The sequence below is a fragment of the Dermacentor variabilis genome, chromosome 4 (genome assembly GCF_050947875.1).
Source record: "Dermacentor variabilis isolate Ectoservices chromosome 4, ASM5094787v1, whole genome shotgun sequence".
In the NCBI taxonomy this organism is placed as follows: Eukaryota; Metazoa; Arthropoda; class Arachnida; order Ixodida; family Ixodidae; genus Dermacentor; species Dermacentor variabilis.
In genome coordinates, this window is record NC_134571.1 from 25,147,263 (window position 1) to 25,170,473 (window position 23,211).

Here is a 23,211-nt window from a genome sequence, read left to right on the forward strand (position 1 = left end):
CACTGGCTTCAAAGCTCGGAAAGCACGACGCGTTGCACAATGCCGGTTCCCGAACATCAGCTTTGCCTCTATATAAAAATGTTACGCGGTGAAGCATATGCAAAGTATTGCGGTGAAGCATACGATGAGTAGCAAGAGGTAATTGTCACGAGACACAGCATGTATTCATTAATAACTTGTGCACCCGTCATCTCCTGTCACAGTACGAGCACCGATACGCCTAATAAGTGTACTGGCAGGCCTTCAGAGCTATTTCGGACATGCCTGTGGCGATCTGAGCTTTGGGGGCAGTAAAAGGCATTCATTCGTTTTTTCTGACCTTTTCGTGGCCCCTAGGGAGTCCGAAAAATTGGACGTTGGCTGTACTCAGGTATACGCATCGATTTGTGAACGTTCAAATAATTCAATTCGCGAATCGATTATGTACTGCTCTATTTTTCGTATATTTGATGAAATACTCGGCTGAGGTCGATGGATTGCACACAACCTTACCACGGCGCTCGGTTGGTTTTGGGACAAAATAAAATTTAATTCTGGAATTTTTACGTGGCAAAAACACTATCTGATCATGAGGTACGCCTATCTTGGTACAAGGGTCATCATCTCCAATCGAAGCAATTCCTATACCCGACGCCGACAAAAAAGAGAACGGCGACGAAAGCAGCGCCTACGTGGGAAGTTGTAGGACTGGTTGGCCACTGGGAAGCACGCAGATCGTATCGCATGCGCGTGTTCATGCACGCAGATACACGCGTTTGCACATGTACTTTGGAACTTTCTGTAAATCTGCGAATTTGTATGCGCAGGAGTAGTTGCCGGCTTCGACGGTTGTCAAAAACACGTATGCACGATCTCAGAGCCAATCGCCGGTTAGCCATTGGCGGCAAGATTTCCGCGACGGCTTGAGGAAAGCTTGCCGGTCACATCGGCCAACAGCAAATTTTCGCAATGGCACAGTGCCTTGGCTGTTAGGCCTTATCGGTAGTGCTTCGAAAGGTCGGTCGGATATCGGCGATAAAAATTACTGTTTTACGCCGTATCGACGCGTATCTATTCGCAGAGGTCACACGACACACGGGAAGCCGGCAAACCGTCTCAGAACGAAAGCGAGCGTACGGGATGGTACCGATCGTTGTTTTGCACCGTCATCGCCATCTTTGCGGCGCACCGCACGGAGGCATCTCATCTTGGCTCCGTTCACAGACGTACAGTCTCTTCTCGAGCTTCTAGCATTGTTATTGGGCATAATACGAATTTTGCCTAGTGCGGTAAAGCATATCAAAGCACATTTGTCATTTGGAATGTACATGAAAAATTCATTACTAATATGGATGAGATAGTTCAAGTGGCTGAGGAGTTCTATAGAGATTTATACAGTACCATTGGCACCCACGACGATTATGTAAGAGAAAATAGTCTAGAGGAATTCGAAATCCCAAAGGTAACGCCGGAAGAAGTAAAGAAAGCCTTGGGAGATATGCAAAGGGGGAAGGCAGCTGGGGAGGATCAGGTAACAGCAGATTTGTTGAAGGATGGTGGACAGATTGTTCTAGAGAAACTGGCCACCCTGTATACGCAATGCCTCATGACCTCGAGCGCACCGGAATCTTGGAAGAACGCTAACATAATCCTAATCCATAAGAAAGGGGACGCCAAAGACTTGAAAAATTGTAGACCGATCAACTTACTGTCCGTTGCCTACAAACTATTTACTAAGGTAATCGCAAATAGAATCAGGAACACCCTAGACTTCTGTCAAGCAAAGGACCAGGCAGGATTCCGTAAAGGCTACTCAACAATAGATCATATTCACACTATCAATCAGGTGATAGAGAAATGTGCGGAATATAACCAACCCTTATAGCTTTCATTGATTACGAGAAAGCGTTTTATTCTGTCGAAACCTCGGCAGTCATGGAGGCATTACGGAATCAGGGTGTAGACGAGCCGTATGTAAAAATACTGAAAGATATATATAGCGGCTCCACAGCCACCGTAGTCCTCCATAAAGCAAGCAACAAAATCCCAATAAAGAAAGGCGTCAGGCAGGGAGATACAATATCTCCGATGCTATTCACAGCGTGTTTACAGGAGGTATTCAGAGACCTGGATTGGGAAGAATTGGGGATAAAAGTTAATGGAGAATACCTTAGTAACTTGCGATTCGCTGATGATATTGCCTTGCTTAGTAACTCAGGGGACCAATTGCAATGCATGCTCACTGACCTGGAGAGGCAAAGCAGAAGAGTGGGTCTAAAAATTAATGTGCAGAAAACTAAAGTAATGCTTAACAGTCTCTGAAGGGAACAGCAATTTACAATAGGCAGCGAGGCACTGGAAGTCGTAAGGGAATACATCTACTTAGGGCAGGTAGTGACGGCGGATCCGGATAATGAGACGGAAATAATCAGAAGAATAAGAATGGGCTGGGGTGCGTTTGGCAGGCATTCTCAGATCATGAACAGCAGGTTGCCATTATCCCTCAAGAGAAAAGTGTATAACAGCTGTGTCTTACCAGTACTCACGTACGGGGTAGAAACCTGGAGGCTTACGAAAAGGGTTCTACTCAAATTGAGGACGACGCAACGAGCTATGGAAAGAAGAATGATAGGTGTAACGTTAAGGGATAAGAAAAGAGCAGATTGGGTGAGGGAACAAACGCGAGTTAATGACATCTTAGTTGAAATCAAGAAAAAGAAATGGGCATGGGCAGGACATGTAATGAGGAGGGAAGATAACCGATGGTCATTAAGGGTTACGGACTGGATTCCAAGGGAAGGGAAGCGTAGCAGGGGGCGGCAGAAAGTTAGGTGGGCGGATGAGATTAAGAAGTTTGCAGGGACAACATGGCCACAATTTGTACACGACCGGGGTTGTTGGAGAAGTATGGGTGAGGCCTTTGCCCTGCAGTGGGCGTAACCAGGCTGATGATGATGATGATGATGATGATGATGATGATGATGATGACGATGATGATGATGAAAAATTTGCCATCATTTTTTGTCGTATGCCTGACGACGCAGTTTGTTCTCCTCATTTGTAGCTTTATGTATGTCTTAAGCCCAGGCGCGTATCTTTGTTCTCGTTAGCCTACAAAGTGTTATTTAATTGTTTACAAAATTAAGTTTTTGCCTTCTTAAATAAAATGTTTGCAACATACCGTGCATGGTACACCTTCCGTGGGAAGGCAAGCTTAATTGGTCACTGTTGGCTTTGTGTTTTGCTTCACTGTTGAGCAGCACTGATTGGTTTAACAGTATCAAGAATCTTCGTCATGCAAATGGCCACAGATTACTGCTGTACTACCCAGTGTTCCAAAAAGAGCAATTTTTCTGCTCCGAAACTGCTCCGAAATGCTGGTGTGCCGCCTGCGCCTAAACTACTCCAGAAGGACATTTTTACTGCTCCTAGAACTCCTCAAAATCCTAAACTGGCCGGACCACTACTGAAAAAAAAAACACAAGAAAATCAAGAGATAAAGTTTTTGTCAGCACTCATTTGCTTAATAGATATTGATGGTCTAGTTGGTGAGCGACGGTATTGAAGCAGAGAGCTTAAATCTGACACGTTCACGCACACATAAAAAGGACATACACAGCCGCTGTACTGTGACTACTGCTTTATTGTTCAAAGATCCGTCTTCAGTAGTGTCCTTTGAGAAGCGCACGTGCTCCGACGGCAGTGAGGCGTGAGCAAGACCCAGAGTAAAAAGAAAAACAAAGATGACATTTTTTTTAATTCCCGCTTCAGGAACAATCGAATTCCAACATATACCGGCACCCTTCGTCAGAGGATGATACCGAGGGGCAACTGTTACACCTGTCTTTCCATTCGTGAATTTATATTGCTTCAAGAATTTCCCTTTTCTTGGGGGGAAGTGTTCTTTTTATGTGTGCGTGAACTTGTCAAATTTAAGTGCGCTGCTTCAATATTAGCACTCACTTCATTGATTCCACAATGCGTGGGATCGACATTCTTATTTTTCTTTTTCTCTCATTCCTTTTTTTTCCATTCCTCCTTGTTCTTACCGCCCTATTTATGGACTAAACCCGGCCATGGGTTTTTGAGATTTTCGCAGAATAACGACGACGACGACGTGGGAGATAAACGGGCACTGTTTCTTGAGCACAGCGCGAGATATGGAACAAAAGTGTAACTGACACAGGTGCAAGCGATGGAGGGTACCCTCGATGCACATACGCGATGCCTTTTAGTCCTACAACCAGAACTCTGTTCCCACTTTTGTGAAAACTCCCTGTTGATAAGCGCACCTCGTCGATGAAGGCGTCACCCCCTCGGTTCAACTCTCTTCCCATGGATCGCTGCGCTGCATGTCTACACTCCAAGCCCAGTAACAATCATAAAGGTGCAAATTTCCCCCTTTAAAGGCAACCGCGGTGTAATTTACATCAAAGAACGCTAATACCCACACGAGTTTGGAAGTTTTGAATGCTTTCCATCAAACATAATGCTGACGCTATAACAGGAGTGAAATTCCCAGGGATAGACATAAATAACTGGGGCGCCAGGCGTCTTCAAGCAGTACGTACAACACGACGTACAGCACTGAAGTTATGCGTATATTGCACCTGTAAACTTTAGTAACATGGGCGCAACCTTCAGGCATAACAAAAAATAACAAAAAGATATCCATGGTTGTGCGCGAATAGTAATTTCGAGACTGAATCAAGTACGAAGTCAACAGTACCAGGAGCGAATGGACTTTGATACCAAATACTTTTCGAATAATTTTCTAATACTGAACTGTCGCACACACCTTCACTCCCCACATTCTCGCATATTCAAAAAGTTAAGAAGTTTCTGTCATTACACTGCACGTTATGAAACGTTGTTTAATAAAAGCACGAATTGAGTACTAGGAGCAAATAAACAGTTTCTTTACAATAAACAGCTCACTTCAGAGAGGTTAGACAATCACACTGAGGCACCATATATCGTCAGCGAAAACGCATTGTTGCTCGACGCGAGTTAAATCAGACAACTTATTACCGCGATGCACATCATGGCATTCCTAAACTGACAGATACGGAAGAAAAGAAAATTACTAAAGAAATGTGCCGGCAAAGTAGAGGAATTCTTCGCACTAAAAAAGAATTGTGCCTTGCACTATAGTCTGTCCAACGACGTTATACAAATCTTTTAATATGACATAAGCGGAGCAGAAGCAGCCATTCTTCATTCACCTTCACAAGTATGTTCAGGACGAAATGGCGGGCTAGTTGGTTATACATGTCTATTTGATCACAGCGCACACTAAGTCGACAGGGACTGCCAAAGTAAAGACGCCACAAAGCGCTGTCTCGCGTAAGCCTAAATTTCTCGTGTATAAGCCTAAATTAACAGCGCTTTGTGGTGTCTTCCCTCTCTCTCAGTCCCTGTCGATTTATTGTGTGCTGTGATCCAACAGACAAGTATCCACAGTCACCTTCAAGCGATTTAAGCTACGGATACATGATATGACAATGACATGCTCCAGCGCGAAAGAAAAATTAAAGGAGGCGCAGAGACAAAAGGACGGCAGAAAACCTATATATAGAGCGCTGGGCTCTCACCGTTTTGGTGTCTGCACTTCTTTTAATTTTTTCTTACGCGCTTGTACACGACTTTGTCTAAACCAATTATAGCACAGCTCTCTGCCTTAATGATATGCGCACAGAAGAAAATGAAAAGGAAAGGAGAATTGCGGCGAGTGCATTTTGCAGTGCAGCCACGACGACGTGCACTCAGTCAGAAACTATCACAGCGCGTTCGGTATATAGCTCGCTAAGCGCGTGCAGATAATTTAGGATTACACGAGACATGTGCATGTTAACAGTGGCCACAGCAGCCTGAAGAGTTACCCGAAATGAAACACGCGAGAATAAATTGTGAACTGGAATATTGTGCAATTCCTAAACCTTTATATCATAGCGTTTATATTCCAGCTTCTTCTTTTGTTCGCTTCAAAAACCGGCTAAATGATTACCCAGCATGACAAACGTTCGAACCAAACGTTTTTATATACGGCGGTATCAAAATCGTATCTAAATTGCGGCTGCGCCCCCCCCCCCCAATAACACACACAAAGTTTCACCGAACTTTGCTTTTCGGCCAACAAAAGAGCGTGCAAGATTGCTGCAAGAACGTCACTCAGTGGGGTCACTGTGTGGAAAAGGCGTCACAAATATTTCAGCACGGCTTCGGCTAGCTTATTATAAGGTTCCTTTTTTTTTTTAAACATTGCTTTCTCTATGACTGAATACGTCGCAATGCCTCGGGCTCATGTACAGTGAAAAAACTTCTCAGCGAAGGAAGCCACAAAATCATCAGCTTACATCTTCAATGCCGATGACAAGGTATAAATCCATGAGGCTGCTGATGTAGAATGAACCCACCACCAGCGAACCGGCGAACTGTATCTCTGCGAGGAGGACGGCGTCGTGCAGCATGAGTGGGACAGAATGCAGACGACGGTATTTGAAATCTAATACGTTATGTGGTCCAAACAAAGAGGAACGCTCGTGATCAGTATACATAGCGTATAACTGTTTCGTAAATATGTGTTTATCTTTTAAAGTGCGATGCAATGGGACATCTCATACTTATTCCTGCAGCTAGCCAGTCCAGCATTTTTTACAGCGTGTATTCCTTGTAAGACTCGTGAAACTGGACACGCTGCCATGGATTGATGACATCTATACAATAATTAGCCAGTTCGTATCAGTATCATGACAATATAAAGTGCCATCATAACTTAGTCACAACGTACTGTTGGGATGGTTGGCTCATTAAGGCAGCAAACGGGAGCCAGAGAACACGAGGGACACGCAAGGAGCGCCTTGTGATCACCTACAGACTCCTTGTTGTCCCACGTCTCCTCTGGCGCCGGTTGCTGTCATCACTTGCATAAGAACGCAACTAATTTTTAAATTGCATTTCTACGCTCTGAAGTGCAGTATACGGAAACGAGGTGGTTACGAGCAGCTTCCACGCCGGCGAGCGTACCGAAAAGGACAGTCACCCTAAAAAGATGTTTGTTTCCAGAACCGAATCATCGCCATTATCCGCATGATTATCATCAACCCATTTCACTACAGGACGAATGCTTCTACAGGTGACCTCTCTCTATATAGCTGTCCATATTTAGAGTCGGTCTACTTCTCTCGACGCCTGCAAAATTTTTAACCTAAGCTACACACTCCTTTGTCAACCGGCGATTGCATCCCCCCACCCCTAAATACTTATTCTGTTACTCTGATAGGCCATTGGTTGTCTGTTCTACTCATTAAATAAGCTAATCCACTTACTTAAGGGTGCTTTAGCTCAGGGCTAACTCTGACTTCTAGGTTCATATGGGAAAGGGAATAGCCTTGAACAAACACCCCCCCCCCCCCCCCTCCACGTTCACTCTCCAATTCCTAATCACCTCATCACAATTTTGCGCTTGATCTCAAACGGCCCCATTTTCTCACACACATGTGTGCCGATACAACGGCGTACAGTTCCTGCACGGACCCAGTCATATCTTTTATCAAACATTTGTTGTCGTGAATCAACAGCTATAAGTACTTCAGCGGAGCACGGTACTCTTCTCCATGGAGTCCTATACGAAAGTAAACGCAAGAGAAAGGACGGATAACGAAAATGTAAGTTTTCGTAGACTCGCCTATATGGCTGGACAATTATTTTGCGGCAGCTCAATATATATATATATATATATATATATATATATATATATATATATATATATATATATATATATATATATATATATATATGTACTCTCTGACAAAAAATAATTAGCAGGCAATTTCCTAACACATATCTGAACAGTCATTTTTTACATATAATGTCAATTTTCTAAGAGCATAACTACGGCAAAGGCACTTCAGGCGTACTATTGTCAGAGTCCAATACCGGTATTGTTTTAATGTCATATCACGCTGGCACAGGGGAAATGCTCGCGTCGCCAGGCCAGCGTTTTCATGGCCGCACTGCTGCATGTACTAGTGGGTGAAAGCTAGTATTGTCTCAATAGACCTAGCCCCACAACGTCCTTCAAGGACGCTTTTTATTCTCACTTCTAAGCGAAGTGAATCGAGAATACGTGCCACTACGTGGCCGCGAGACTGTCGCACCTGCAGGGGTGCTGTCGATGGAGCTGAGCTTGAGCTGAACGGCGGCGTCCTCAGCCGTCAGCACGCTGAAGAGGAACACCATCACCAACACGCTGTGCAGCGTCTGTGCGCGTATATACAGGGAGGAGAAGGGCAAGAGCACATAACGCACATACTTTAACGGGCGGGAGCGCCCTTTAGAAGCAATAAACTAGGCGGATTTCTGCAAGATATTCTGCAAGAGTGCGCCTAGTGGACTGTCCATTTCGGCCACTGCTGATTGGATTCAGCTGTACGAAAGAGGTGGAGACGAGCGGCCCTAGCCAATCAGCAGTGGCCGAAATGGACAGTCCACTAGGTGGGCTCTTACAGAACCCCCCCCTGTAAGGTTCTTGGCTACTCACTTTGCGTGAATTAGCTGCGATGACACTACCCCTGTTGTCGTTGTCGGTGATTTCAATGTGGATGTGTCAGTGCCGAAAAGGGAGCGGTTTACGCGTTGGATGTTGCAGACATATTCCTCGCGATGCCGCACGGATCCCGCCTAACCGACTACGCAGTGGCGTACGTGCATCGATCTGACATTATCAAAGAATGCGATTGCAGTTGCGAGTGAAATAATGACCACCGATCAAGACAATAAATGATTGTGCGTACCTTTCGTCACGGTGACCACCCATCAAGACGATAAATGACTTCGTACCTTTGTCCAAAATTATGTGTCACCTCCGTGTCGTTTGCTAAACAGCTTCGCTGGTCAACCACCTTCATAGAGTGGAATGGCTCATGATTTTTTTTTTTCATTTGTGTCCACAAAACATACATATGTACATACATAGGAACCCCTCCTGAAACCATATGTTTCTGGAGTCCTACATTATACGCCTGTTTGCACTTCATTTGGTGTCATAGGGCGTATTGATTAATTGATTAATTGATATGTACCTACGTAGGGACCCCTCCTGCAAGCATATGTTTCTGGAGTCCTACATTATACGCCTGTTTGTACCTCATTTGTTATCATAGAACTGATTGATTGATTGATTGATTGATTGATTGATTGATTGATTGATTGATTGATTGATTGATTCTAAATGCATAGGAGACACCAGTAACAGAGGTCTGCTCCCGGGGTTGACAAAATCGCGTAAGAAAGCACCTGAAAGCTCCGTCTGCATGCAGCTCCAAACAAGCTGGTGTAAAGGCTGAGCCTTGGCCGCCCTTCCACGATTTGCTTGCGGTCAAATGTATCTGATAGTGGTTTGCAACGTAGTTTATGCAACAGAACGACTTTGTATAGTTTTCTGCAGTTAACAGCACGTCACTTCCCCGGACTGTTTCTTGTGGTTGTGCTCAAGATATTTGAAACTACAAAGATTTCTTGTGCCTTCGAATATATTCGAATGCGTGGCAGTGCTCGCTCAGCTTTCCGCTTACGTAGCCATACAATAAATGAGGTACTCATAAGCGCACGAAGGTAGTACAATGGCAGATAAGTCAGAAAAATGTGCGACATGCAATGGCGGCTTACGAAAAAAATGCTGCTCGCCGTCTGTATGCCGGGCCTGTTCTTGAACATTAAGCGGTCGAAGCAGTCATCCATCGTGAGACGATGAGGGCGGTATCCGCTGCAAAAATTAACAATAATAATCACAATAAGAATAGTTGTATGTCTACACAATATTGGGTGCGGTTTCCCTCAAACTTCAGCGAGCAATACCACCTATGTTGCCAGTTGTGCAAATTGTACGCCGAATATCGGTGCCTTCAGTAAACAGATTCAAGCAACTGCAGCTGAACAGAGCTCAAGTGGACGTGAAAAACGCCATGTGCTCTTTGAGCCAGCAGTTACTACGCGCCTAGTAAACCAGAGCTGAAAAGCTGGTGCAACATATTCTTACTCTAATATTAAGTTTAGCAGAATGATAAACTGGCCTAGGTTGTCATGATGGCGACACTTTACCCGTCGGCGTGTGTCCGATGAGCTTAGAACAGACTATGAGGTAACTCAGCTTGAGAAGCCAAAATATACTTGCTTGCGCGGCGCTTTCAGCTCCTTCTTCCTCTTCTTCTTCTTCTTCTTCTTCTTCTTCTGCTTCTTCGATTTCGGCAGCAACAACAACGTCACACAACATTCACTGCCTCTTGAACGCCGATAAACCTATGCGGAACGTATTTAATGCACATGTACTTACTGTGTGCAAGTATTGCGACTATCGTCAACTAGTAACTACAGTTATTGCGATGATTATTGACACGAACACGCCGTTTGCACAAAGGGAATGAAAGTGAACTAAAAATGGACGTTGACGTTGACTGTTTAAACAATAGGTGCTAGCTGGCCTGCGCGCCATTATCATCGCATTATCCCCACTATTAGCACCATTATCATCATCATCCTTCACGAACGGCAGCAATGGAGCCAATAGCACCGGAACAACCGCCTGCAACCAGGTAAAGATAATTAACTCATTTACACGAACGTAAGGGACAAGTCGACACTGTAATTAGTGCTGGCTACCGCATTTCTCGTTTATACTTACTAGCATTACATGAAGGTAATGCTAGTAAGTATGACGGCGTTTTAATCTCAGTTGCACACAAAGATCATTTAACATACGAGCAAACGTATATGCTGCAGCACACAAAGTAATTCTTTTAGACGTGGCGAAATTAAGGTAGATTCAAAATTGTACATCTACTGACTCAAGGAGTAACACTTTACCCTATGCGCCAACTTCACAGTACATATATGTCACAGGAACATCATGCGGACTCGTGTGTGTTTTCCTGCAATGTGTAACACAAAGCCAGGGCGGCGCACAAACGGCAGCCAATGAGTATTTGGTAACAACTAGTGGTGTTCCAGGCGCCTATAAGAGTTGTAAAGTTCTACTAAATAGGACGCTTTCCTTGGCACCGTGTAAGTTCACCATGCGCCTGCAGAATCTCCTTTCTGTTGATGGGAACAAGGGCAGGGTCGCGACGATGTTGAAAGCAATGTCACAATACCCTCCATCTGCAAGTAACAATTATTCTAAAAGTGCCTTCCGGGCATTCCCGCATTGCGTTCTCGCCGAAGGCTAGGAAGACGTAAGATGACGGATTGTGCAGATAAAGCCACTTCTTTGTCCTGATTATAGGGATTGCATGCTAACATCTTTGAAACAGTGGTCATACCACAACAAAGCCATTTGGTTATAACATACTTTTTTTTTGCGCTACCCTGTACCGCTATTTGTCCACATTTCATGCTTTCTTTTTCTATTTTCCTTCTTGAATTTACAAGTGCACCATTACCACTTCACTGGCATGAATGAATGTGTAATCTAAAGCACGCTACTTTGGTGTACAACACAAGACAATGACAGACAAGAGGAAACCGGATTGTCCTTAGCAAATGTTTTCTGTTCCCGTCAAACGCTTTTGAGCTACAAGTGCTAAAATTTGTGTTTGGGATGTGTTGCACGTGCTGAAGTAGTACATGCAGAAGAGTCGTGACCGTCATATCAGTCAAATATATCGGACGCTCTGCCGACGAGAAAAAAAAAAGAGACTCTTGGGGTCTTTGTACATCAAAGGCCCCTATAAACAAACTAGAAATAAATGGGTCGTCACTTTGCATAGCGTAGAAAAACGCCTAGTGAGGGCGCAGCTGTGCTGTGGGCAAAAGGAAACATTCGAATACGTTCTCCCTCTCCGGCTGTACTTCGTTATACCCCGCTTTAAATTATATTTATCGGCAGAAAAGCATCAATGCTTTCCCTAAATAATTAATTTTGTTTTTGTGTTACACTCGTCACGTGGGCTTTACCTTCGCCGTGCTAGATACACGGAAAGTCATTTAGCGCACGTCACACTATAAGGATGACCATTTCTTTCGCCCACACTGACACTGACGGCAGCGCCGCCGCAATTTCCGATGCCCTCTCCCCTCAGGCAACACCTGGCGCGCTTAGGCAGCAGCAGGGGTTCTCTCTCGCCCGCAATGCTCCGTCGAGGCGCGCTCGTGACGTGGCGTTGCAGCTAATGGGACATTAAGTGCCGTGTCTCTGCTGCAGACTACAGACGCCGGCTGCTATAGCTCATTGGACCATTTGAGACTTTCGCATAAAAAAAAAAAGGAAAGACGTAACATGCGCTGACTTTTCTCTTCTCAGTCCACGTATTTTCAATGCGCTCTTTATGCTTCACCATGTCGATGGAGTGAATGAGTTAATGATCCAAGGTCTAACCACTGCGGTTACAATTATCTCGATGTTACAGAGCTCTACCGGCGGCCCAATCTTTGTGCCCCGCGGGCTGCTACTGTTGCTTCCACCTCCGTAGCCGTTCCAGCATCCAGAGTTTCGCCGCGCTCTGCTTCGTAAGTGAGACGCGCGCAGGTCGGAGCTTTTCTCTCTGACGCACACCTTTGCAGATATTTTCGATATAATAGCGTGTCGTTGTTGTTCTCTGTGAATTGATATTCCCTGTAAATTTAGCGAAATCGGAACAAAGGAGGGATCTAGTGAACAGTGCGCGCTATACATAAAATGTGTCCTTTTGTCATCACTTCGTCATGTCGCTATTTTTGTTATTTCCGGGTGTTTTCTGCGACGTCTCTCGGATATGTCGAATTTTAGGTGCGGGATTGAGCTGAAGGCGACGTTCACTCTCTCAGCTCACTGTCCCAACTGTCCAGAGATAAGGGCATATACAGAACACATTCTGTACTCATGTCGCACTGCCATTACCTCTCATTGTCTCCATTACCCCCCCCCCCCTCCTTTTCGGAGTGCTTGGCTTCACTCAGGCACGGCGGATCAACAACTACCCTTAGCGTAGCAAGCGCTCTTCTTTACTGGACCTTCTTTCCTTCACTTTCCCTCCTAATGAAACACATGCCACAGACCGCACTAAAGTCTGCTGCCATATTCTTTTGCCCCGCCACTACGCATAAATGACGGCGGAAAACCAGCTTGACACGGCAGCTTGGGCGAGTTGGTCGCAGTTAATAACGGCGGTATTGCATAGCGCACGAATGTAGGGGAAAAAGGACAGAGAAAAGTGATCTGTCCCTTTTTCACTACATTTGCGCGCTATACGCAATACCGCAGTTATGAACCAATCGGAGATTAGTTTTTCCTCAAGTGAATCTTGCGCAGTGCGAAATGTAGTGGCCCCGCCTATGAATAAACTCTCTAATATGCTTTGCCATTCAAGTTTGGTTTCTGAATGGTACAGATTTCCAACGCCTTATTGCTGCTCATCCTCTTCTTCATCGTCGTCAACCCCGAAGAAGCGACCGTCTACATTAAGCTCAGCATCGTCCACACCACCTTGAAAGGTAACCTCCCCGGCTGTATTCATCAATGTGACGGAAGCGCGAGTTTGGCAGTTTTTACGTTTTGTATGCAGATGCCATGCTAAAGACGAGTTGCATAACACCAATGCGCACGTTACGACTACTTATATTTACGTATTCCCTTGGTCCATTGTGCTAAATCCTCGGCCCGGCTTCACGAAACTTTCCTCAGTGCGTAAGTGCGGTTAGTGATTCGTTGGCACCTTGGATGTCGCCGCCCTATCGTCTTGACCGTTGTCGCATTGGACGGCGTTCGTGTGCTGCTCACTCGTACTAACGCAAGTTCTGCGTATACGGGCGCCGTTTAAGATAGCCTAATTAGCTTCGCTAAGTCAATGTATGCCGGTTTAGTTCGGAATCACTCAGTTATGTCGGAAGCGATTGGCGTTGGGCCACAGTAGGGAGGGATGTTTGATGTAGTATTCAAAGAGTGTAAATACAACAGTTGATCTTTTCGAAGCCAGGATGGAGCTAATGATCAGCTTGCGTCTTACGGCGAATTCAGCAAGTCACACCAGCACGCACCGGGCCGCCCTGGGGTGACAATGATTGTATGAAACGGCGCTTTGATGCCGGATGCCCCATTAATGAATCCGACACCACCGAGGCGGGGAGCAATATGTGCCGAGCTAAGCGATATATCTCGGTCTGTTTACTCCAAGTCAGCTTAGATCAGACTGACGCAGCTGACTGACACACAGCATGGCCACACGACTCGGGCAACTATAGCTGAATTCTTTCTCTAAGGCACCGGTATAGTTATCGGCGCTTCGGCCTCGCCCTGGAAAGTGCGTAGGGAGGGGGGTGGCGGCGCATGTGCTTACTTTGGGATGTGCTGAACTTTGTATTTCTGCTTAGCTCGTTTTACCCCTTTTAAGCACGTTCAGCCATTACAATGCCTGTCCTATGTTGTGTGAACACAGACTTTCTTTTCCCCTCGTATAAACAGAGGTATCACTGCTGCCCATACCGTACGTAATCACGACAACGCTGAGCATCATGGTAGACCTGCTTCTTCTCATCGGAATCGAAGATGTGAGTGTGATTAGCTTCTACTTGCAGTTAATTTAGAAATGTAATAGTAATGCCTGCGTGAAGCTTAATGAGCGATCTGTACTCGTTTTGACTTTAAGAACCTGATTTTCGAAGCATTAATTACACGAGAAATCGGCACGATAAATTGGAGGACGAGTGCTAAGTAGGCCAATAATTAGCCACTCATGCAGCTTTCCCATAAATGCATTGCAGGCAACGTGCGCGTTTGCTTTCAGTTTTACGGAATTAAATGCCTAGAGCAGTCACCAGCGATGCTGAAAATTTGGTTTCCTAGACCATAAGTGCTAAGTTGTTCTTGACATGCTGCCAGCGACGCGCAAAGCATGTGCTCGCGTTCAATGCCGCCTCGTGCGTCGTTGCGCCGCAAACCTACAGTCACCGTGTGCCACGCAGAACTGTCGAGAGGTGCTGCAAGTCTACATCGGCTGGAGTTCGGCGTGCACGGCGTTTGAGTCCGTCTCGTGGATTGGCCTCGTGGCTTGGAAGGCAAACAGCGAAAACGTGAGTTGCGTACCAGTACTTATGCGGCATGCACCTTATACAGTGCCTCGTCCTGGCTTCTGTCAGGAATCGTCAACCGCCGATGCAGCACCTAAGAGGGATTGCTCCCCCTCATCCGCTTTATGAATCACGCTTGACAGAATACGTTTAAAATGGTGCAGCATGTTTTGCAATATTCTGTCGCACGTGACAAAATAATACTACGCCACCGTTTTGTTCTTCTTCAATCTCAAAATTCGAGTTCAACCTGATGACGGCATTGTGGTCAAGGCCACGGTGTAAGATATACAAGGTGTCCCAGCTAACTTTAGCCAGATACTCAAATTAGTTTTTTTTTCATTCCGCCTAATCAGAGAAATAGTCTTAATTAATCAACTTCACAAATATTATAATTAGATGAAAAGTGGCAATGAGAAAATTGTAGAGCAACATGAAAAACTCCCGATACACCCTTCTGTTGTTCAATACGTGCTACATAAAAGTGTTTTTTTTTTCTTAGCGTGAAAGAAGCCCGCGAATGCACGCAAAATTGCCGCGTGACCGCCCGCTCGAGGCACTGCGTGTATTCGCGGGCTTCCTTCACGCTCGGAAAACCACTTTTATGTAGCACGCATTGAAGAACACAAAGCTGTAGCGGCAGTTTATCATGTTTCTCTACAATTTTCTCATTGACAATGTTCACTCATTGACAATGTTTTTACAGTTTCAAGATGTTCATGTAATCATAATATTTGAGAAGTTGATTAATTATTTAGGACTAATTGTGTAATTAGGTAGAACGAAAGAAAAATAATCTGAGTATCTCCAAGCGACGGCAAACAACATTACCTTGGTTTTGTCCAGCTACGTGGCATTCGCATATTTTCAAGCTCTGGCTAAACTTAGCCGAGACATCCTGTATACTCTTTAGGCGAGGACACTCGCGAGGCACAACCGACCAGATAAAGTAGCAACGGTGCGCGTCCATCGGTAAGGTGAATTGAAGGCAGTGTGTGCCTATCGGCGGGACGACGCAACTTCAGTTAGAATGCAGGCGAGAGATTGCGCGCATAAGGAACGCGCGGATATAACGCAAAACAGCCAGAGAACAGCGGCTGCACGCGGCGTCGCGTCGCCATATCTGCTCCGTCGATGCGATGGTGCCCTCTCCCTATTTAGGTGTTTTACCTCTCCCCTCAAGCCCCTCACCACGGTTGCCTACTTTCGCACGTCACTCAATTATTTCGGATTTCCGGTAAAGCGCCGGTTGCAAGAGATAAAACTTTTTTTTGTCTTGAAGTTGCGCATTACCGCCGATAGGCATTGTAAGGGTTGGGGTCGGGCATGACATAGATGGTAGCTGGACCGTGCCGTCGCCCAACTCATCCACGCTGAGGACGTTGTTGAAGGGAGAGACTTGTTCTCATCGAGAACGAGGAATATGGGATTTATTTACAGTATCTACACGAGAACGTTACAGTTCATCAGTCTATAGCATAACTGAAAGAGAACGCACACTGAACAGCCGACAACGGCTGCTTAAATACACTCTGTCCTCCCTGGATCCGTAGGTGAGGGAAAACGTCCGTTCAACCTTCGACCAATGCGGAGCGTCCAAAGTCATCGTAGCCGACCCGCCTTTGAAGGGTAGGGTTTACACACTCACTTTTGCACAGGTTTCACTGACGACACCAAGGTGAGAGGGTTTTCGCAGACACGGGTCTTGCCCTAAGCAGGCGCGTCTTGGTCCCAGAGTTGACCCCGCAGACAGTGGCCGCCGCGTCTGTCCATTGACTGACGACTTGTAAGACCCGTGAGACGGCGCCGCAAAACACCTCCTTCCAGGAGTTCCCCCGCTACAAACAAACCGGGACGATGACGGCGAATCCGCTAACAATACATGTACTTGGACCACCGACTGCGTCTAGACATCCCGGCGCCGCTTGCTTGGGGACGCGGCGTATTGTCGTCCTTACAAAGCGAGTCGCCGCAGCAGACATGCCGGCTCCTACGGGTTGTTGAAGCGGCGCATTCTTGTTTTCACAAAGCGAGTCATCGCAGCGGGCCTGGCAGAGTTCGACGGTCGCTTCCCCGAAGTTCGCCAGCCCCTGCAGGCCGATCGTAACAGCATCCGCTGCCGTAACCAAACTGATGCACGCGCGCCGTAGCTACTTTATCTGGTAGATCGCGCCTCGCGAACAAGACGAGGTGTGTCTCCACCTAGAGAGTGAATATACGGATTACAGCGTGGTCATGGCTGTGAAGCTCTAATAGAAGTTGTGAAATGGCAGTTGAGTCTTCAACTGTGTAATATGTCGCTAGTTTAATATTTCTACAAAAGTTCTGATAGAGATACATCGGTGACGTACTATTGCATAGATTTATCTGGCGTTCGGTTTCTCACTCTCTGCGTGTTGTAAAGGTAGGTATGCCACGTGTTTCTGTCTTACAAAGACTTTTCTTGAGAAATGGGCTGTGAACCTTGCGAGCTACGAGCGCCCTTGTCGCCATGGGTGTAACCTTCCATGAACGCCGTGGTCGTTCCAAGGAAAAATAATAAAAACAAAAATAAATGGCTAAATTAATGACCCTTGCAATACGAACGCGAACATAAGGCAACAGTTCCCTGTTCATGACTTAGGTATAGTTTATAGCTAGGAATATTTACTTTATTTTCACCAGGACAACGGCGCGCATCGATCATTGAAGTGCATCGAACGAGCTCGAAGCGATCGTAGACAGCTTACAGTCGATGAAGAGGCAGCCCGCACGGTTATTCTCTCCCAGAGTTGCCATGCCTCTCTCCGGTAAAAAAAAAAAAAATAAGATGAAGTTGTAAATATAAGCAGCATGCAACACCAGCTTCTCTGTTTTATTCTTCCTTCACAAATGTAATATTAACCGCTAGTGCTTCAGAGCTCGCGTAGAGTACGGTGGCATTCCTGCACGAGGGATAATTGCATTTAAGCACGGGTGGGTGCACCGCTGTCAGTGCTCTTCCAGCCGCCGTCGAGTTTTTTCATCTTCATGCGGCCTTTTTTTTCGCAAGCACGCATATTCTAGCGCTCACCTGCTACGGGCAGCGGCTTCGGGCAGCCACAGCTGGTTGCCCGATTCGGACATTGCCCCTGACAACGCACCCGTTAGAAAACTCCACGTCCCATATAGCGTGCAGACAATTTACGAAACGTTGTTCTTGTGCTAGTTAGCTCTGTGTCGTGTGCTGTTTGTTCTTGCGGCCTCGTTTTGACGCAGTGTTATATTCGCGACGGTAAAATTTACCTAGCACGGTTTTGCGTCTGTTAGGTATCAAGCCGTCTGTACCTTTCTTGGCAGGAAATCGCGACGTAGAAGTGAATCGCATCTCTTTGATGTGATTTTGGGGGTGGGGACAGGTTTGTCGACTCGCATCGACTTAGGACAAAAACCTTGAAATAAACTCTATGCGGTGACCGATGGTTACGGCAACCTGCTACAGAAAACAGGAGGTCGTGGCTTGCTGCGGATCGATGGGTGAGCTCTGTGCGTCGCCACTTGGTTGTCGGACGAATAACATTGACTCGCTATAAAGGCTACAAATAGTGCTCGTTTCAAGAAGGTTTTATAAATGTTTCTTGTCTTCCTTCCTTTCTTTTTAATGGAAAGAGTCAAAAACAAAAACACAGTCTTGCAAGCTATTTCGGAAAGGGAGCGCGGTGAGGTGGTCGCTAAGCTGATGCTATAGATTTCATGAGCTATTGATAGTGCCAACAGACGTGCTTTCGTCAAATTTTATCATCCAATTAGGCATCTCTGGAAAACACGTAAAGAATAAGCGCCAATCATAACTAATAACTAAAATTATAATGTGGGGATTAGCGCCATATAGCAGATGCTGTACACGGCCGATGACATGTATTCATTCATTCATTCTTCCACATTGCTGTCTCAGAAACGAGACATAACACAAGTAGGTACAGGCATTTCGGGGCATTTCTCCATATATATACAAGCATTTAAATTATTAAAGGATTCCTTGGCCTGGACGCGTCAGAAAGCAGACGCAAGACAGAGCGACTCACTTTCTTCCATAAACTCTGTCATCATCCTAGCAACTACACAGAAACAGTATTTAAACCTGCGCTTTTTTCCCCGTATTGACCACGATTCTAAAGTTCAGCCTCCATTCCCTTGCAATGATCTCATGAGAGCTTCCTTGTTTGCATTTGGCTATTAACGAGCGGAAACGCCTTCTACGAAGAATTGCATGCGTTACTAACATTAAGTAATTTATTCAAGAAATGAACAATGTCGAAGTGAATAAATGCACAAATATGCACTGAAGTTCTACGGTGAACTTCAGGTTTTTGGTGCACGTGATAGTGTACATTGCTGTACATGATGTCCGCATTACGCTCCTTGTGTGTATTCAGATTTCTTGTTTGGATATTCCATGCCTTTATATTACGTGTATATAACTTGTTTGCTATGCCAACTGCCTTACTTCTATATAATGTAGTATTTGAGTTCTCTCTTGTTTTTCATCATCTGCATCCCTCTCCCTCCGAATGTAATGCCTTTGAAGGTTTTTTATAGGGTAAATAAATGAAGTTTAAAATAAATGAAACTACACAAAATTCACGCAATATATATATATATATATATATATATATATATAATATATATACTGATTAAAAGCACGACTACAAAAAACACAGAGGTGAACATACACATGGCCTTGTGCAGTCCAACATGTTTAACTACCGCTCGTGCAAGCAGTACACTCAAGCACAGCAACTAAAAAGCGGGTAACAACCATCCTGCCTTGAGCTACTTATTCAGATAGTTTGCATGCTTAATGTCAGCCATTGGTGCAGAGGTTAGCACCACCTACAAATTTATTTCAGTATTTGTCTCCTTACTAGGTAGTTAATGTCAGCCATTGGTGCAGAGGTTAGCACCACCTACAAATTTATTTCAGTATTTGCCTCCTTACTAGGTAGTTTCGATTTGACAGCGGTACAAAAGTGACAGAGCGTCCCGCGGTCGATGTCCGTCATCCAGTGTTCGTTCGCAAATTATACGTAAAAGACATCAGCAGCGTCAGATGTCGTACTGCTGAATATGAATATTGATGTTTAGTACTTTCCCTGTACATTACTCCTGACAATTCAATGTTTTGTACAATTCGCAGCTCGGTTTCTTCAAAACGCCGTCGATCATTCTCATCGGTGTAGTACTCTTCAAGGTAAGCTTCGTTGAGGTGGGTGGTTGAACGTTCAAATGACGCTGTATATCTTGGAATTTATTCACGTGCTATAATTCTCGTACATAGGCCTTCCTCGACTGTTGTCAAGTGTTAGACAGCGAATACGATTGATGCCCCGCCACTGGCATCATTTTCCTCACAGTTTTTCAATATATGTCCACGTGTTCGTCAGTTAAGTGTATGAGTACCAGTACAAAAAATGGAGTTCAATCCTATCTGGCAGTAAATTTAATGACAGTAAAGCAGAAAACACACGGCACCATGCAGCGTCCGGTAGAATACATGCGACACACATCAGAGAGATGGCTGCTCCGACTCTTGCAACCAGTATGAAACGATGCGATTATTGGTACGAGTAGTCACATCGCACGCGGAAGTGTACCGTTTGTCCAATGCAGAACAGTCGCACCAAGTTTGCAAAATTTTTGTAGGGACGTTTTAGCGGAACCTAATAGCTGAAAGCGCATGTGGTATAGATAGCCAGTTTACTTTTTCAGCGAAGTGCAATTCCCGCCGGTGGATGTCACAGTGGAGTTGTGATAACTGAATCCCTATTTAATTTAAAAAAGCAATTATTCTACGGTGAGTTGTCTGCATTAGGACTCATACTGCAATTGCAAAATTTATCGCAGCCCACCACTCAAGTCACGGAACTGAGACTATAGCATCAGTTTTTTACCGAGTTACCCGCAAAACGTACCACAACTTGCCTGGACAAATTGTACGGACAAGGCATTCACATTGTCCGTACAATGTTATCGTGGAGTACTTAAGGAAAGCCTTCTGACAAGATAAGTGAAACTCCAACACGTCTGGCTGCAGTGCGAAAGAAATTGGCAGGCGGGGGGCACTGAAGGCGACATCAACGTCTAGCGCTGCGCTCGAGCTCCTCGCACGCAGTGTTCCAAACATATGCGGAGCCGACATGGCACGAGGCAGGACCACCAGGAATAGCGCCCTGAAAGATACGAAGCGTGTCACAACGCCTAGCGCGGTGAGCTTGAACACCGCAGACGGCGTGGCACCTCGATGGTGCACGAGATACGAACCACTGAAAAACCGTCGATGTTTGCAATGAAATGAGTGCACATAGTTACCTTGACGTTTACTGTCTATTTCCCTTCGTAACAGTGTATGCACCACGGTGTGTGGTATGCGCATAGCTCCTCGGCAGGAATGCGCAGCGCTCGTGCCATCATCGGGAGGCAGAACGCTGCTCTGCTGGATCCGGCAGAGACGATTGGGCTCAGCGTGGCGGTACTTCTATACTTCGCCTCGTCGTTTGTTCAGCCAAACGCAATGCGCGTCTCTGGAGGCCCCCTATACTGTTGCCACGCCACGAATGCGCCGTCAATATACCAGGACAGCGCGTTGGCGCCGCCTCAAGTTTCCGCATATTTACTGTCGCAAAAATACGGTGGACATTCGTAAATAGCGTAAAACGAGAAGATGTTCACAGCACTGCTTGCCACTTTATCCGCAACGAATGAACGAAAGCATTATTAGTGTTCAAAAGTGCCACTATAGGTTAGGGAGCCGTGAGTCCAGGGCTGTGCTCATCAACTTTTCCAGGCGCTAGCGAACATAGTCCACCAGGCAGCGTCGGTCGTGCTGTGTGGCGAGAAAATGGGGGAGTTGAAGGCTAAAGGCATGGCGATATCATGCCATCCCCGTGTACTTTCTTGCCATTTATCCCGTTGTCATTTGATGTGCTAGAATTTCTATGAAAGAAAGGATCCTCCCAACTCAACGCGTCTGCACTCACACACACGCACCCAAAAAAAGAAAAAAAAGAAAGAAAAAGAAAGGACGCGCATTCTAGTGAAGGAAAGCGGATATGCTCCGTTGTTTTGATTCTTTTCGCTAACTGCACACCACTCGCGACGCAGGTGTACACGGTGCGGCACCTTAGGGACTACCTGAGAGTTCTGAAGGACGCCCAGCCCATCACACGGGCTCCCAGCTAGCCGCAAAAGAAGAAAAGTCCAATACACGTGCTCTCAACTGCATGCCTGTCGCTACTTGCTTTATTTTGTTGCATCACAACAGCAAGTTCTCCAGAACAGCAAGAATAAATCTGAATATACTAATCTGAAGCAAAAATAAAGGATTGGATTTAGTAGTTTTAGGTGCCAAACCACGATTTGATTGCGAGGCACGCCATAATGGGGGACTCCGGATTAATTTTGACCACCAGGCCACCTTTAACGTGCAGCCTATGCACGGGACACGGGCGTTTTTGCATTTCGCTCCCATCGAAAGGCGGCCGCTGTGGTCGCGATTTGATCCCGCGACATCGTGTTTAGCAGCGCAACGTCGTAGCCACAAAGCCCCCGCGGCGGGTGAATAAAAAATGAAGTATAGCACACACGTTTCTCGGTAAACTGTTTTTGCCAGCCACAGCGCTGGCGAGTGATTACGGTTCGTGTAGTTGAGTCGCCTCCATCCTTACCCGACCCTGACGTCGTGGTCGCTGCTGCAACAGACCAGCTGCGCGAAGCAGCTAGGGGTCCGTAAAACAGAAATGCTCGTTAAATTCAAACAACAGTTTTGCGATAACGCGGACCGTCCCACATGAAAATGAGTACCGTATATTGCACGTATGCCTAGCATTTTGTCACTCACCAGGTCTCGCCATCTTGAGGTGACAAGCGTCATGCACACAATGCGCGCTAACGATCGCGTCTGCTAAGTGTTACATCGCTACGCGCTGTGGGAAAGAGCTGAAAGTTCAATTCGAACGCCGTATGCCCTTCTCATCGCGTGCGCCGCGCTCCCAGCCTGAGAGTCGACGTTTATCGCATGAGTGTGCCTACGTATATCGCACGGCTGAGACGTCGCTCGTTGTGACACGCGACTTCAAGAAATATTCGAGGCAACATCTGTTATTTGTGTAACCTCTTGCTTCAATAGACGAATTAAAGTTTAGAGAAATAATAAAACACACAAACCAATGTCTGCGT

General features: G+C 45.8%; 1 protein-coding gene across 2 annotated transcripts in view; it reads left to right on the top strand.

Annotated features, from left to right (window-relative positions):
* The window catches only part of LOC142578827 (GSK3-beta interaction protein), a 613,414-nt gene extending 591,027 nt beyond the window's left edge, over window positions 1–22,387 (top strand). The window contains exons 3-8 of one of the 2 annotated variants that reach the window (XM_075688443.1): window positions 12,384–12,483; window positions 13,344–13,446; window positions 14,414–14,499; window positions 14,914–15,021; window positions 20,174–20,242; window positions 22,138–22,387. In XM_075688443.1, coding sequence (XP_075544558.1) covers window positions 12,384–12,483; window positions 13,344–13,446; window positions 14,414–14,499; window positions 14,914–15,021; window positions 20,174–20,242; window positions 22,138–22,215 — 544 coding nt within the window. In that variant the 3' untranslated portion in view covers window positions 22,216–22,387. The remainder of the gene's footprint in view (window positions 1–12,383; window positions 12,484–13,343; window positions 13,447–14,413; window positions 14,500–14,913; window positions 15,022–20,173; window positions 20,243–22,137) is intronic. The other variant, XM_075688444.1, reaches the window with a different exon arrangement.
* Window positions 22,388–23,211: the final 824 nt, after the last annotated feature.